Source organism: Gavialis gangeticus, unplaced genomic scaffold (genome assembly GCF_001723915.1).
Source record: "Gavialis gangeticus isolate Ggan-Ray unplaced genomic scaffold, GavGan_comp1, whole genome shotgun sequence".
NCBI lineage: Eukaryota > Metazoa > Chordata > Crocodylia > Gavialidae > Gavialis > Gavialis gangeticus.
This window is the reverse complement of record NW_017728998.1, coordinates 6,788,477-6,805,239: the sequence shown is the minus strand read 5'-3', so window position 1 is coordinate 6,805,239 and position 16,763 is coordinate 6,788,477. Positions and strand designations below refer to the sequence as shown.

General features: G+C 44.5%; 1 protein-coding gene across 3 annotated transcripts in view; it reads left to right on the top strand.

The window, feature by feature from the left end:
- KLHL36 (kelch like family member 36) overlaps nucleotides 1-12,515 on the top strand; it is a 25,461-nt gene extending 12,946 nt beyond the window's left edge. For all 3 annotated transcript variants that reach the window (XM_019505453.1, XM_019505454.1, XM_019505456.1), the window contains exons 3-5: nucleotides 2,868-3,941; nucleotides 5,289-5,446; nucleotides 9,196-12,515. In XM_019505453.1, the coding sequence (XP_019360998.1) occupies nucleotides 2,868-3,941; nucleotides 5,289-5,446; nucleotides 9,196-9,751 (1,788 nt within the window). In that variant the 3' untranslated portion in view covers nucleotides 9,752-12,515. The remainder of the gene's footprint in view (nucleotides 1-2,867; nucleotides 3,942-5,288; nucleotides 5,447-9,195) is intronic.
- Nucleotides 12,516-16,763: the final 4,248 nt, after the last annotated feature.

The following is a 16,763-nucleotide window of genomic DNA, read 5'->3' as shown; positions in this document are numbered from 1 at the left end:
CTCTTACAGTTTCTTTTAAATTTATACACCAGTTTCTAGCCTCTTACAGTTTCTTTTAAATTTATACACCAGTTTCTAGCCTCTTACAGTTTCTTTTAAATTTATACACCAGTTTCTAGCCTCTTACAGTTTCTTTTAAATTTATACACCAGTTTCTAGCCTCTTACAGTTTCTTTTAAATTTATACACCGATTTCTGACCTTTAAAAGACACAATTTCTGGTTGTTTCAGACTTGAGTTTTTTGCTTTTGCAGAAAACCGGAGCCCTGATTTTGCAAATGCTTGCATGCATGAGCAGAACCTCTGACCTCCATGGGACTGTCCACATGGCTAGAAGTTATTTTTAGGGTATTTGAAGATTCAGTCGGGGGCACGGATGCATCCCCACATCAATGCGCCGTTCGGTTGACTTCAGTTAGGATTCTGCAGGGATCCACACTACATATGCTGATGTAGAAGTGAGGCCTATGTTTTCTAAAACCCTAAAGTCAATAGTTTTATTAATTTAGTTTTGGTGAAAAAAAGGCTTTTGTTTTGCAGGGTCTTTTCTGCTTTGATTGGTATTTAAACATGGCTCTGCGGTACCTACAATCTGCGTGTCCTGACTCTGCTAGTGCACAAGAGCCAGAAAACCTCTGGCTCCATAGTCTGGCTCAGTATATTCTTCAAAGCAGGAAAGCCTCACCACTTTTTTTGCTTCATTAAGGATCAAAGACGCTTCATTAATGATCCATTAAATAAATGAGACGTTCAGGATTTTGTTGGCTGTAATAACACATATTAAGATAGAAGCAGAGGACTTATTTAAAATAATGCATTTTTAAAGTAATGTGGTCTCTCTGCCCAAGCATCTTAATAATTCATCCCATTAAAAATTCATAATCTTGACAGCATTGTTTTGGGGTTGTTCTTTTTTTGCTTATACAGCTGCTGTCACTGTTAGCCTCGGACTCTCTCGTTAGTTAATTTTAAACCTTGTGTACAGAATGTATGTGGGGAAACTGTTTGTTTTTCATATGAAACGTGTCTCGGTCTTGAAACGTGCAGTTATTGGGCTCATTTTTTCTCAATGTTACGAGAATGAACAAATGACTTGGTAAGTGGATGGAGTGTGTTAATCTATTCTGAAGCATTGCTCTGTAATGTCACACGTGCTCATTTAATGCTCTGTTGTGAAGGGGGAGCAGTTCCCCACAGAGACAAGGAGCTGGGAATACAACTTGTCATCAACTGTCGTATTCGGGATTTAGTCCGTAAGGGCCTTTGGTAACGTGTAAAGTCAGCTGTAATCTCGTTATGCACAAAGACCAGCATTAAAGCGTTTGCGAGAGCACTAATCAGCCCATTTCAAAGAGGAGAGGATGGGTGTTTTTTGGTTGAATCCAGTAATTTTGAATAAGGAGATTCAGAATATGTTATAAATCTGCTTGTCCTCCAAAAAGGAAGGTGAGCCGCCCTAAAATTACTGGTTTGCCTTTTAGAGGCTCCATATAGCACATTGTCATTGCATGTTCCTCCTTCATTTGGAGTTATTTATGACATCGAATAATGTGGCTGAAAGGAAGAAATAGCGGTAACACGACTTTTAAATGCATTCTGTGCCGGGCGCAACTCGCCTTGGAGCCGCTGAGAACATTTGAACGCCCTATGATCCTCTTCAGATGTTTGTCACAGTGGTAGTTACAGGCCCTGCTTTGAGATAAGAGCCTCCTGGTACTGAATAAGCACGTCGTTCTTGCTCCAAATAATTTAGACTAATGCTCTGTCTTTGTGGGAGGGAAAGATTTTTGGGTATTTAAAGATATAACTAAAGGTGCAAATTCAAGCCATCATGGCTACCTTCCCCTTTGCTGGCCCATGTGGACCGCTGTACTCCAGTAGAAAAGTGTTTTGTTTTGGTTTTTTCCCAGTGTAGCTTATCTTGCCCAGGAAATAGCTTGTTCCACTAAAAATAAAAAGAGAATAGTGGGATATCAGAGTAAGGGTGATCACCTGGAAAAAGTATGACTATAACTGGTAAAGCTTTCTCCAGGGGGACAAGGCCCAAACTGTTTCCCTCTCACCTCTTATTTTGCCTCAATCACAAAGGTAAGATCACGCATGGAGAAAAGTGCCGGCAAAGCTTGGCAGCTTCACGAAGTATTAGTTTGTGCTTTGTGGGATTATATCCGTGTAATTCCACTATTTGTACATTGCAGCGTATAACATATGTTCTGACATGCAGATCAAATGATGTCACTTCGAAAAAAAAACAACCCCCTTTGTCAGCAGGAGAAAATCTCACTGGTCTCATAGTTGCCGTCTACTTAATCTGCCTGAATTTGTCACGTCTACGTAGGACTCTGTTTGAAAGATCCTGCGATGAAGTCAGCAGAGCCCCGCACGGTGCAGGGGTCTGTCGCTGCATGTTATCGAATCCGGGCCTTTGTCTTGAGTGCATGCTTAGCCCTGCATTTTTCCAAGTGAGGCCTGGCGTTTCCTACCTTTAGCAACTTGTGTTATATTTCCTGGAGGGGATTTACATGCCAGCGTTGAAGTCTTGAAGAGAGGCTGCTTCTGAGTTTCCCTTCCCTTTTTTCCATTCCCAAGCCCTCCAAATAAGAAGAGGCTGCAGCGAGGTAGGAGGAAATGATGGCAGCAATGAACAGTAACATGCAATGAGTTATGTAGTTCCTTGTCAGCAAGGGCAAGAAGGTTGTACTTGAAATGCTTGGTTTGATGCCAGACTGAGCTACTGCAAATTGGGATCTGTCGTGAATGCAGAGTAAAAATGTGCTTTTTCTCACCTTTCACAAGAGAGAGTGCCTGCCCCCTGTGAGCCGGCCTACTGAAGAGAACAGCCGTCTGATATTGTTTCTTTATTTCAGGTGTACCGATGGGCTGACCACTCCAATCTGGTGCTTCAAAGCCTGAATGAGCAGAGACACCGCGGCCTCTTCTGTGATATTGTTCTAGTAGTGGAAGAGCAGAGAGTTCCTGCCCACCGCAATCTCCTGGCCGTTTGCAGCGACTACTTCAACTCTATGTTCACCATTGGCATGCGGGAGGCCTATCAGAAAGAGGTCGAACTGTTTGGAGCCTCTTACATTGGTCTCAAAGCCGTGGTGGATTTTCTGTACGGCAGCGAGCTGTCCTTAGATGGCGGGAATATTGACTACGTGCTGGAGACGGCCCATCTGCTGCAGATCTGGAAAGTGGTTGACTTCTGTTGCGAGTATCTCGAGAACGAAGTCAGCGAGGAGAACTATCTGTACCTGCAGGAGCTGGCTTCTATCTACAACCTGAAACGCCTGGACTCCTACATTGACTCGTTCATCCTGCAAAACTTTGGCACGCTGTCTTTCACACCAGACTTCTTGCAGAACATTTCCATCCAAAAACTCTGCCAGTACCTGGACAGCAGCAATGTGCAGCAGGAGTGCGAGCACGACTTGCTGCAGGCTGCCTTGCAGTGGCTGACACAGTACCCAGAAAGGGAAAATGAGGCTTATCAAGTCCTGGACAATATCCATTTCCCGTTGATACCCAAGAGTGACCTCCTTCACCGAGTCAAGCCGGCTGTCTGCTCTCTTCTCCCAAAGGAAGCCAACTGTGAGGGGTTCATAGAAGAAGCAGTGAACTACCACAATAATGTCACGGCCCAGCCGGTGCTTCAGAACAAGCGGACAGCTCTGCGTACCAATGAAGAGAGGCTGCTGTTTGTGGGTGGCGAGGTTTCAGAGCGGTGCCTGGAGCTGAGTGACGATACTTGTTTCTTGGACACCAAAAAGGGGCAGTGGGTAGCAGAAACACCGCTCCCAGCCAGGCGAAGTCATCACTGTGTTGCAGTGCTGGGAGGTTTCATCTTCATAGCTGGAGGCAGCTTCTCCAGAGACAACGGAGGGGATGCAGCTTCAAATCTTCTATATAGGTATGATCCCCGCTGTAACCAGTGGATAAAGGTGAGACTTGAGCTGTATTACATCTTTTTCAAAGTCCTTAATGGTTATTTGCTTCCCTCTTTGGTGGTGGAAAGAGAGAATGCTTATCATGCTTACTTGCATACGATGACCTATTTATGCTTAAAAATTTAAAGCAGTCAACTATATGTAGGTACCTGGGCCATGTCTTTAAATGCTTGATTGCACAAGTGATGAAAAACTATGCCATTTGTAAAAATATCAGTGTTGAGGAGCCAGATTCTCAACTCCTATTGGGAGCTAGGCCACCATTCTGAAAATCCAACGTGGTGCCTGTCTTGAGCTTTGAGTGACTAAATACTTTGGTCGAAAATACAGTGCAAAAAGCAACATCTATGAGGCTAATTTGCCTCCTTCCAAGTCGGAGCCCCAGTAGGACAGGACATGTGTAATGTTCAGCTGACGTTACACTGTGGACTGATCTTCTGTCTTTGGGTGCCTATACATGAGCAGTGAGGCTGCTCCAATGCTCTGTAATTACAGCGCAGTGGAGCAGCCTTAATTAAACGAGTCTGCTGGAGCGGGGTAATTACCATGCTCCAGCAGATGCTAGCGTCTTGTGTATCAGCTTACCTGCGCTTTAAAATGGTGGCAGGGACACTTTAACTAAAGCTCATTGGACAAGCTTTAGTTAAAGCACCCCCGCTGCCATTTTTAAGCCCAAGGACACGGATACATAAGACGTTCCATGTGCTTTTAATTAGAGCGGCTCTCAGAGTTGCTCTAATTAACGCCCCCCCAACACACACGCACGCACGCACGCTCTCTCGCTCTCTTTCCTGGAGCGTGTATATAAACGCCCCTAGTGCCTCAGGAACTTCTGGTGGTTCAATTTTTGAGTCTTTCAGAGTATCCCTGTACACATGCAGTACTACAAGGGGATTTATGTACTGTCAGAGCATAGAGTGTTTCGTCTTATGCATGCTTTCCATTGTCTCTGACCTTTAATTCCAGTGCTGACATACGATTTTAATGTAGAACAGACTTTCATTGCACAGATGCAAGATTATTCATATGCTTGAGAAGGAAGGCTATTTTATTTGCGAGAGATCAAATATTTTTAACCATAATGAACATGCACCCAATCTAGTTGGACTGAATAAGCCGAGCTTTGCTGAGGTGCAAGATTATACCCTCCAGCTGAAACTGATATGTCAGCAAAGTACTCGGCACAGAGACCGTCCTGCCAGCAGAAGGATGCTTTTATCAGCCTAGCTTATGTGTTTTAGGGAAGTGGTAGAAAGAGCTGTGACAACAGGACTGTAGCAGCAGGGGTTTTGTAGTCTAGACAAGCCCTTGAGGATGTCAATGCTCTGTGTTTTTCTGCAGGTTGCCTCCATGAGACAGCGTCGAGTCGACTTCTACCTGGGAGCCATTACAGACATGCTGATAGCTGTTGGTGGAAGAAATGAGAACGGGGCACTTTCTTCAGTGGAGACTTACAGCCCGCAAAAAGACTCGTGGTCTTATATAGCAGGCTTGCCAAGGTAACAGCAATCTGGTCAGAAACCTGTTCTGTAGAGAGAGGGATGCTCTGAGAACCAGTGTGGCCCGGCCATTCAGTCAGGATCCTGGAAATGAGGAGGAGGAATATTCCCAGTTCATGGTATTTGAGCAACCCTCCTTTCTAGGTAGTGTGAAAACAGTCCCACTGATCTCAAGCAGTCTCCACCCTAAGGTAAGAGATCAATTAGGTAGCCTGGACCTGTGTGTTGTATCATTAAGTTAAAAATCAGTTTTCCTTGTTTAGAGGATAGTACCCTGAAGATGAACCCTTACATTGTACTTGCCTCCTGAGCTGACGTCTAGATGTGGATGTCGATCCTTAGTCAATGATGGGCTTCCGCTAGTCTACCTGTGTATCATTTGCAGGTGTTGTGATAGCGCATGAGACTCTCGAGGTTCACCGTCTGAGCAGGATGCCCTGAAACCTGTGACTTCAGCAGCGAGGCTTGCCCTCTTGTTCCTGGGTGACATCACTGATGAGACCCTTCAGACGGTCTTGAAGGGAGACTCATGGTATATTTTTATCCTCTGAGCTGACAAACTGCGGAGACATAGGCAGCTAGCAAGGGCATACATGGCAGAGGCTTCCTTTCTCCAATTCTATTTTGAGCAACCTTGGCTGAGACCAGCAACTGGGCTTTGGCCCAGAGCACTGCAGGGGAGCTAGCTGCGTACACATTCTGATGTACATGGAAGCAGATCTGGCAGCTGAGATTAAAAGTTTCCATATTCCCTAGCGTGCTCTGTATATGGCTGAGTACAGTTGTTTGATTTATTTTTTTTTGTACTCTTCTCTGCTTAATTGGACGAGGAGGGAGGGGATTCTTGTCATGCCTCCCAATGTCAGTATGCTCAGCAATACACTTTAGAAGGCAGATATTTCAATGCGCAGAAGACAGTGAAGAACCTAACTGCCATACAAATCTTTGGAAAATCACTCGTTAGTCTTGTGGATAATGACCCTCTTCATACAGAGTTTTAAGTGTCTTCTGAGGCTTTGGGGATCATCTGGCTGCTCGGTGACCACGACCCAGGTCCTGAGCATGCTTCAACCTCTCCTCCATCAAGTGGGATTAGAAGTCTAGTGGTCTGCACTTTGTCTTGGTGACCTTTCTGCCTCCTTCTCAATGTCAGAAACAGATCACTTCTGTTTGGAAAACTTGTTAGGGGGCTGCCTGGTCATTGGAGCTTGTATGCTTCTGGAATAAAAGATGTCTTCACTTCCCTCCAAGGTATTTTCTTTTTAGGGTAATTGTGGTTCGCTACTTTTTGCCCCCCTCCAAGAATGCTTGGAACGTAGATGTGGACAAAGATAAGGTAGTGGGTTTGCTGTGTCTGTGGTTGAGAGCGAGTCTTCGCAGGGAAAATAATCTGAGTTGCTTTTATGTCCACAGTGGGTCCTGAGTCGGGGCTAAAATGAGTTGGGGCTAAATTATTTTCATCTGCTTTTGCTTGCTACAGGGGTTAGGCCCTAAAACTGTTAACCTCACAGCCGAAAGCTAAAATGGCAGCCCCAAGAAGCATTTGTCTTGAGGTCCTTATTGCAAAAATAGGAGTGATCTCTGCCAGCACGGTCACTGGGTAGGAAGTACGGTGCACTACACTGACTTTTTTACCAGCTCTCTGTGTCTTCATTGTACAGTAATGTGTTAGACTTGAAAGGGCAGGAAAGAGGAAGCTTATCATAGGATCTCTGTAAATTCCTTCATGGCAGTCTGTTTTCTGATAGGCAGGAAGTGTTTTTTAGTTCAAATCTCTGCTGCAACAGAACTTCTAGAAATAATAAATACTTAATGTGGCAAGAGTGGAGGACTAAAGAATGAATGAATTGCTTCTGATGCAGACGCTAAATGCATTTACTTTGTGCATGCGTAGAATATTTTTTTTAGGGAGAAGTGGGAGAGATTGCTAATAATCTGACACTTGCAACCATCTTTGGAGAAGATCCTTGTGTGTTGTTTTTTTTTTTTAATCCACTGTTTGAATTTAATTTTTAAAAACCCAATTATTTAATTATGAAACAGTTGCATGAATGAAAAATGAGGGGAGGTCTTACTGTGTTTCAAACTGATCTATTTTAACAGCTTTCTGTGTCCTGTATCCCACAGTAGGGGGAAGATAGACTGGTAATTTAGTAGCTGTTTTATTTTGGTGTAAGCTACCTCCGTATACCTTCACTTACTGTGGGATAGGCGCAGCCATATGTGCACACAGGTGATATAGGCGTTTTGTCAGTTCACAGGTACTTATTTAGAAGTGAGGAAGACGGGAGTCTTTTACAGTGGTTTGTCTGGCGTAGATGTGGCCTAGATTCTCCAAGAAGAGAAACTGTTTTAAACTCCGCACTCGGGAGTTCTGGGGAGAGCATTTGTGATGTCTCTGGTTACCTCAAACTAGCATAATATCTTCCAGCAAAAATTACAGTTATCATTTGCAGAGGCAGGTGCTTATTCCAGATGGGAGGAGATTCTGCCTCTGTCTGAGCTCCCTTTCTACAAAGGTGAAAGTGCTAGGGACCCGCCAGGTGCCTTGGAGCTGATTCTCTGTGAATGGTGATGATACCTGATCAAGCATCAGAAAGGCCTCTGGTATACAGATACATAGTGGGGTTTTCAAAAGCACTCGGCCCTGGACCAATTTCTATTGAAATTGAGGGGAATTTTGAAAATCCTACCCCCAGCCAGTGAGTTGTACTTACTTTGCTACAGCTCATCTTCACCAATTCAAAATTTATATAGGACAACGGTAGGCAACCCCGGCGCACATGCCAGAACATGGCACATGAAGGCATTGTGCTTGGCATGCACGCGTTGGGATGGACAGTGGGGGAGCTGCAAAGGGACCGATCCTTGTTGTGGCAGTGCAGCCCTGGCTCCTTCCCTGCTGTCCACCTCGAGGCGTGCGTGCACCTGCCTCTGGCAACAAGCTGAGCCAGGGCTCCATGGACTGCGGTGCAGAGGCTTGCAGCCTCCCCACCACCTGCTACAAACAGCGTGGGCTCCATGGTGGGCAGCAGGGACCCGCCCAGAGCCTGGCTAGATTGGGGCAGGCGGCCGGGAGGCTGCAAGCAGCTGCACTGGGGTCCCGGGAGCCCCAGTCAGACTCATTGCTGGCAGACGGTGCACGTGTGCCTCTAGGTGGACGGCAGGGAAGGGGCTGGGGCTGCACTGCCACGAGGATTGGGCCTCTCGCAGCTCCTCTGTCACATACCAACATCTTACAGGTCAAGATTGCAGGGGTTTGGGGCACTCGGCCCAAAAATGTTGCCGACCCCTGATATAGGCTATGTTTTCTGCGAATTTAAATGCCACCTGCTGGAAGCCAAGGGAAACAGACACAGAGAATCCTGCCCTCCATCAGTAATGAGTCATTACTTAGCAAATCTTTCTTTCTTTGTTTAAAATGGCTTATTTTTCTTTCTTGGGAGTCTTGTGATGAACCCAACATTTAATAATAACGGGTGGGAAAATTTATGCTTTTCTCTAGAGCCTTTTTCTGTTGTCGGGGAAGTAGAACAACCCTGTTTTCCAGACAACCCTTGCTAAGACTTATTTAAAACAGAAATAACTTTTTAATCACTTCTTAATCTAAAAAAAAAATAGTAAAGAACCACGAGGTCTCTGTTTGGGTTTCACTCCATAAAGACCAGGAATGTTCATTACTAAACATTGGCGCTACTTGACCAAAGTCATAAAACCTATGGTTTCTTACTGTTGTTTTCCTCTTCTAGGTTTACCTATGGTCATGCTGGCACCGTCTACAAGGAATTTGTTTATATCTCGGGAGGTCATGATTATCAGATCGGTCCCTACCGAAAAAACCTGCTCTGCTATGATTATCGTACGGATGTCTGGGAGGAAAAAAGGCCAATGATCACAGCTCGGGGGTGGCACAGTATGTGCACCTTGGAGGACAGTATCTACTCTATTGGTGGCAGCGATGACAACATTGAAACTATGGCACGCTTTGACATTCTGAGCGTGGAGTCTTACAGCCCGCAGTGCAACCAGTGGACCAGAGTCTCTCCCTTGCTGCAAGCCAACAGTGAGTCTGGAGTGGCCGTTTGGGAAGGCAAGATTTATATTCTGGGAGGCTACAGCTGGGAAGATACAGTCTTCTCCAAAGCTGTCCAGGTGTATGACAAGGAAAAGAACAAGTGGTACAAAGGAACTGACCTTCCCAAAGCAATCGCTGGGGTATCTGCCTGCGTCTGTGCACTGAAACCCAAAACAGAGGACAAAAAGAAAAAGACAAAAACAAAGAAGTATTCAGATCGAGGGAGATGACTACCTGTGGATAACCCCCCTTTGCGGGCAGATTCCAGAGGAACTTTGTATTTAATCATCTCTTTCTAACTTTGATTTTATTTTTTAAGGAAGAAAGAAAAACTGCTGAAACCTTGGAAAATATGCAGATGGACATTTTGGTTAAGGTTCATTTGAAGGACGAAAGTACCTATGGGAGTGGGGTAGCAAAGGAAGTTCTGCTACCCCACTGTATATTTAGATGTAGTTTATTAACTTTTGTGGTTCTTGGCATTTCCACACTTCTAATATTAAAAGTAAAAAGGCTGTACAAAAATTGGCCTAGAAAATTAAGTGGTGGAGAGGTAAAGAGGACTAAGTATTCTCTTCGATGTTACAAAGCAGTACAGAAAAGTATAGAAAGGATTGCTACTGAAAACTGATCCAGATCTTGAAGTTTGGTGTAAATCCTGATTTATTTATATATTTTTCTTCATGAAATATCATTTGCAGTATGTTCTAAATTATTAGTATGAGATTTCTGGCATGAGGTTTACTAGTGAAGGTAGAAGTAAATACCAAGGCAACTTGATGAGTATAACTCTACTGTACCCTTAAATTTGAGCGACTATAATTAAATGACCAAAGAGTGGATGGTCTGATCAGTGATGTAGCAGACATGGCTGTATAGGTGACGTGGGTTCAGGTTTTTTGCTCCACTGGTCTTTTCCCTGGTGCAGTGATCTGTATGGTCCAGGAGATGCAATGTAACCCTAAAGTCACTGTTGGAATTCACAAACCTTGTGCAACAAAAGCCAATAATATCTTTTGGTTTTCTTGGTTTCATCTACTTCTTGGTTGTGTCTTTAAATCTTTCTTTGAACCCGAGTTTGGGGAGAAGCCACATAACTTTGTGCTTGTTTCAAAGCAGTTGGAATGGAAAAACTTCACTGTGGGCTTTGGGGCTCTGTTGTGAACTTGAGACAAAGTGTAAATCTCTCCACAACCCTGTCTCACCAAGGGCAATGGCCTGAAGAGACAAGTTTGCAAGGGGTGGAAACTGTTGCATTCAGCGTGGTTTTTGCTGACCGGTATAAAGGGATCACGTGCAGTATGTCTGTATTGCCATCTCTCTCTCTCACCCAAACGTGTTTTTAATGTGACTGGCAACTCCAAGTGAGCAGACTTTGGTTAGAACAGTAGTAAAGACAACACAACTTGGGTTTTTACTCTTGCGCAAATTGCCTTGTTTTCCTGCTGTTTTAACCCTTTTAAAGTTAAATTTGGGACATGCTTCTTGTGCCCTAAGAAGAGTCCAAGCCAGGACTCCATCTGGGACATGAGATTCAAGTGGAGGAAGAAATGCATTTTAGAATGGCATTGGAAGAAGTGACCTTTTTGCCCACCAAAGTAAAGAGATTTTGATTGAAATGGCATTGTTTCTGGAGGATACAACAAAATGTCTGCTGGAGGCTTCAGGTTCACCAACTGTCTGGCCAGCTTGTGACTGTTCACCCTAACGCAGGTTAAAACCTACCTTGTGTTTATGACAGGTTTGCAAGAAGTTCAACACCAGCAATTGGATCCAGCCCTTGTGATTGCTATAATTATGCCATGCCACGGGTTACAATTTCTACTCCAAACACACAATGATTTTTAGAAAATTTTGGAACCTTTTGTACTTTTTTATAACACATTTTGCTAATACCTAGTCGCTAGTTTGCCATATGATGTTATGTACTCTTTTGAAATTGCAGCTCTGTCGTTATTGTCAGGGACTCATCTTTTGGTGGCTCTTTCAGGTTTTGTGTAGTAAGTTGGGGTGCGATGCAGCTGGTCAAGCGGCATTTGCATTCTCAGTCTTGTTCGGCAGTCAGGGCTATAATTGGGACTATTGTGAGGCCTCTTCACTGGCAGTTCAGCTAGTCAGATGTGGTAATAAATGTTCTTTATTGTCAGTATTGGTGGTGTCAAGAGCCTTGGTTTAAAGTTCTGCTGGGTGCTATTGATGCATTCCCCACCCTTCAATTGCTTTCCAGTCCTCCTCTTTGTGCAACGTAACCATGTATTTCGGATCTGCCTTTTTCCTGCTGTCCCACGTACAACTGATGCCCTGTCTGCTTTATCCTACTCCCGTATATTCAGCTTATTCATGGGAAAACTCTTCTGACTTCCTTTGCACTTTAAAAACGATTCATTATCCACATCACTTGGAACAATTTAGAGATCTCTTTAAGATATATGAAGAGCTCCTTTGCCTAAAAAGGTCGATCTTGTGAGTAGCCAGCATGCAAAAAAGAAACGTAATGCCTAATGACATGAAAGGGTTACAGAAAACCCTTTCAGGGCATGTATCTTAAAAAACTCCTTGGGATATTTTGAGTGTCTTTTTGTTTAAAAAATAATTACTAAATTGAATGAGTTAAAGTTCTTCATGTGTAGTAATGATGGCTGGAATTCTGTTTTGATAAATATTGGTACATTGCATGAAGTAATATTTGGGGGTTTTTCATTCTAGAAAAATATTCTAGAAAAATACTAGAATATTTAACGGATAACAAACTGAGTGAGTAGCAGGTTTACGTATCTGACATCTTGCCTGTGTTAACTCCTTTTTTCCCCTTTTTTGGCAAAGTTTCATGTGTAAATACACCACAAAAATCCTAAGACTCTTCTTTGTCTCTCTTATTGTCTGCGTGTTACTGTATTTTTGCCTGTTTTACTCAAATGTGCTCTTATGTTATGTTCTTGATGCATTTAAAACGTGAAAAAAAAAAAGAATCCAGATTATGTTCAGAATACCAGATTGTATTCCTCCTTGTGTGGTTAGTTCCTCCTTCAGTTGATTTTTCAGATTACTATAAAAAGAAAAAGAGTGTACCTCTTTGTAGCTGTTTTAGAGGTGCATGTGTGCGTGCAAATTTTTTTAACTTTAAACCTGAAGATAGTGGTGGCAGACAGTTCTCCTGTGGTTCAACGTATTCCATGTTAATAGAAGCAAAGTACACGTTTCTGTTCGGCTCATCCATGCACTCTGTAGCTAATATATTAAAAAAAAAACCTACTGGTAGCTCACCATTTCTCAGCAAATATTTGATAATTGAGACAAAAAGCAAAATCCAGCTTACAGTGGATTCCAAAATATTTGGGGGGGGAGTTGGATCAAGTCTTTTGTGGGTTCATAGTACTAAAATCTCACCTGATTGAAGGTATTTACCTTCACTAACCAGAGTGAAGGGTCACCAGAATCATAGCAAATTAGGGTTGGGAGGGACATCCGGAGGTCACATCTAGTCCAACCCCCTGCTCAAAGCAGGACCAGGACCAGCCCCAACCACATCCCAGCCAGGGCCTGGTTGAGCCAGGCCTTAAAAACCTTCAAGGATGGAGACTCCACCACCTCTCTGAGTAACCTGTTCCAGTGCTTCACTACCCTCTTAGTGAGAAAGTTTTGCCTAATATCCAACCTCAACTTCCCTTGCTGTAGCTTCAGACCATTGCTCCTTGTTCTGCCATCTGTCACCACTGCGAACAGTCCAGCTCCATCCTCTTAGGAATACCCCTTAGGGTAGTTAAAGGCTGCTATCATTCACCAGGATATGGGCAAGTTGGTTTTATTATAGAGCATTTTGTGATATCTTATGAATTATTGCCCAAAATAATTTACATCCAACTACTACTACTGCCGCAATAGAGCATAAATGAGAATCAGATCTGCGTTGCACTGGATGCCAGGTTACCAGGGTAATTGTTGGCACATTATTATGCTGATGTCTTAATGTACCAGGGCAGCTACTTATGGAAATGGTCTGATTTAATCTTTCACTCTGTATTAGCAGGCTTACTACTCACTTCAAAGTGAACTGCAAGCACAGCTTCTCCCTACTGAAATATTTTGGTTTTAAGACTCATATCCTGGGAACTTTGCATAAGTGCTCTTCCAGGCATTGTTGCATGTGGTGGTGGTCAATGAATACTTCTCGCCAAATTATCACTTCTAGCCCTTATTCACAGGCACAAGCTAGGGACGGAAATTATACACAGACTGGCGTAAGGGATCAGAAACCAGTTCAAATCTGTCACACAACAGACATTCAGTGTGCATAAACTGCTTTCAAAATGGCTGAAACCAGTTTAAGATAAATCTGAGTGGATGTTGCATGAGACTTAACTGAGTTAGGTTAAATCAGTTTATTGAACTTCTGGTCCAGATCACCTCCAGACTCAAGTTAACGTACAGTCCCCCAGCATCCCAGGATGCTTTGCAACCCCCAACCCCACCCCGCAAACCTCCCCTTGCAAGGTGGGTGGGCTAACCTTGGACCAAGCTGTCTGCTCCAAGGCAAAGTACAGAGAGTCAAAAAGTCTGAGGCTGAATCTATTCAGTCTTTACAGGTTAGTCTAAAATGTAGAGATTAAACTGAGAAGCAAGTGAACAGACATTCACTTTTAATTTGGGAAATGCAGCCACATGCCTGCAATGGCCCAGGCCAGAAGCTGGGGGGTGCTAGAGCATGCCCACCAGCCACTGCCAAAGGGAGGGACTGGAGCTCCAAGGCTTTTTCCCCCTCCCTGCTGGAGAAAAGGGGGCACGGCCAGGCCCCAGCCTGGGGCTAGCACACTGGTGGGAGGGGGTTTAAATCCCACATGGGACCCCAGCCTGAGTCTGCCTGGGTGGGGTGGCAATGCCTGCCAGGCTTCTGCCCCCCCTGCTCGAAGGAAGGGTGGAGGGCAGCCCCTGCCAGGCTGAGGAAGGGGTGGGTGGGGAAAAAGGTAGTGGCATTGAATTCGATGTGATTTGTCTCTACTTCAGTATTCCAGTCTCCCACATTTTACAGGTTCTGCTTTATAATGTAAATGTAGTTCTCTACTTTCTTTAGTCACACTAGCCCAAGTAGTCTGGGATCCTCTCCTGTTCCCTTAGCTCTGGCTCCAGCACATACACGTGAAGATTGTGCCAGGTCTTTGCCAATACCTCCCACCTCTCAGTCTGGTCCTGCAGGGTTGGCCCTGTGTTCCCAGCTGGCAGGGGACCAGTCCTTCCAGCTCTGGTTCCCCAGCCTCTTCCACCTCCCCCATGGCCTGGGGGCACTGAGGGGAATTATGTCCCCACCCCTTATAAACTACTTGCTCCAGTCTCTGCCAGAGGTGGGAAGGGGTGGACCCTGCTGGTCTGCTGGCCCCCTCCTAAGCAGACCCTGGCTGGGGTCCCATTCAGGTGGGAGAGGGGGTTTAAATCCCTCTTTCTCCCCTCTGCCTGAGCCTGTCTGCCCACACCCCCACCCATCTGCTCCAGCAGGAAAAGCCTGGCAGGGGTTGCCACCACCTCCAGGCAGAAACCCAGCTGGGTTTCCTACCTCTACCTTCTTGTCAGCCAGCCACTGTTCCAGCTAGGGAGCGGAGAGGCAGGGTGAACCCTGCTCTGCTCAAATAGCTCAGCCCAGCCCAGGGCTGCAAAGCATCCTGGGATGCTGGTGGACTGTGATTTAACTTGAACCAGGAAGGAGTCTGGGACAGAAGTTTCATAATCTGGTTTGACCTAAATCAGTTAAAGCTGATTGACTTTTATTTAACCAGGTTCATCTTAAACCAGTTTTAGCCATTTTGAAACTGGTTTATGTGCACTAAACTTCTGTTATGTTACAGGTTTAAACCAGTGTCTGATCACTTAAACTGGTTTATGTGTAACTTCTGTCCCTAGCCCAGTGAGCAGGGAGGCATGCTCTAGCGCCACCCCCCCCCCCCGGCTTCTGGCCTGGGCCACTGCATTCTGGAATCAAAAGTGGATGTCTGGTCACTTGCTTATTGGTTCAATCTACACAGCTTAGGCTAACCTGAGAAGATTGAATCAATTCACCCTCAGGCTTTTTGATTGTCTGTACTTAGCCACAAGAAGCAATCTCCAAAACACCAATAGGATGCTTCCACCCATGGGTAAAAGCAAGGGAGATGAGGGCACTGAAGATGCCCTGTCACTGCAACCCCAGGATAGTTAGTATATACTAAGATGATCCTATTTCTCTTTGTGTTAGTTTGTTCCTTGACTTCCAGAAATGGGGGTAGTGAAACTGTGCCTCTCTTCTTTTGAAAAGGGATCTAATTCAAAATTAGATCCCAAATTCAAGTATTGTATTATGCAAACAGACTATCAAAAACTCATTCCCTCCCGTACACACCCTGGTGTTAACATGTTGGTAGCTTTTATAGTGCTAATAAATATGCCTTGAAACACCCCGAGGAAAAATTAAGCAACTGTGTGAACTACTGTTTGTTTTGAAAGGAGGAGAAAGGAGTGAAGGAAAAGGAAGCCTTTCTGTTTGAAGTTGGGTCTGTCTAGGTTGTAAAGAAGTGCAGAGAGGGGTCAGACCATTTTTACTGATGTACTGAAGATTCATGGAAATAATATCAGTGGATCAGTGAGTGATGCCAGGAGAGCCTTGGGCTCAATGTCAAGCAACAAAATAATGAAAGGAATTCAGAGGTGTGGCAGAGACCAAAAGGGTCTTTGAGGGGCTGACAGTCTTAAAAATATGCTACTCCTGCACGTGGCAGAGACTGAACTAAACCTAAGGTAAGAGGAGGAATTAAAACATTTCAAGAACAGGTTAGATGGACACTTGCCTGGGATGGTTTAGTCAGGGATGATCCTGCCTTGAGCCAGGGGGCTGGATTAGATGACTCATAAGGACCCATTGTAGCCCTACTTTCCAATGATCTTACTTCAGCCAAACTAAAAGAATTAGTTAATAGAGAATTAAAATGTAGAATAAAAGTGTCACCAGCTTCCTTAGGAGCTAGAATTGACTTGTCATTAGTTGAAATTGATTTGCTTGTTAACTTGAATTATTCCACATTAAAGTGCCTGGCGTCCATAAGCATTTTTTTCTGTTGTTGCAAATCATTTGGTGTTTCAGCAGACAGGCTTAAACACACTTTGGAAGCGGGTTTACCGAGAGGTGGATGGAGTTTACCCATTCAAAGGTACACGGTGATGCAGTCTCCATCCTGCAACAGGTCTCGCACAGCGCCTAGGTTCTCCCACTCGATGCAGGGG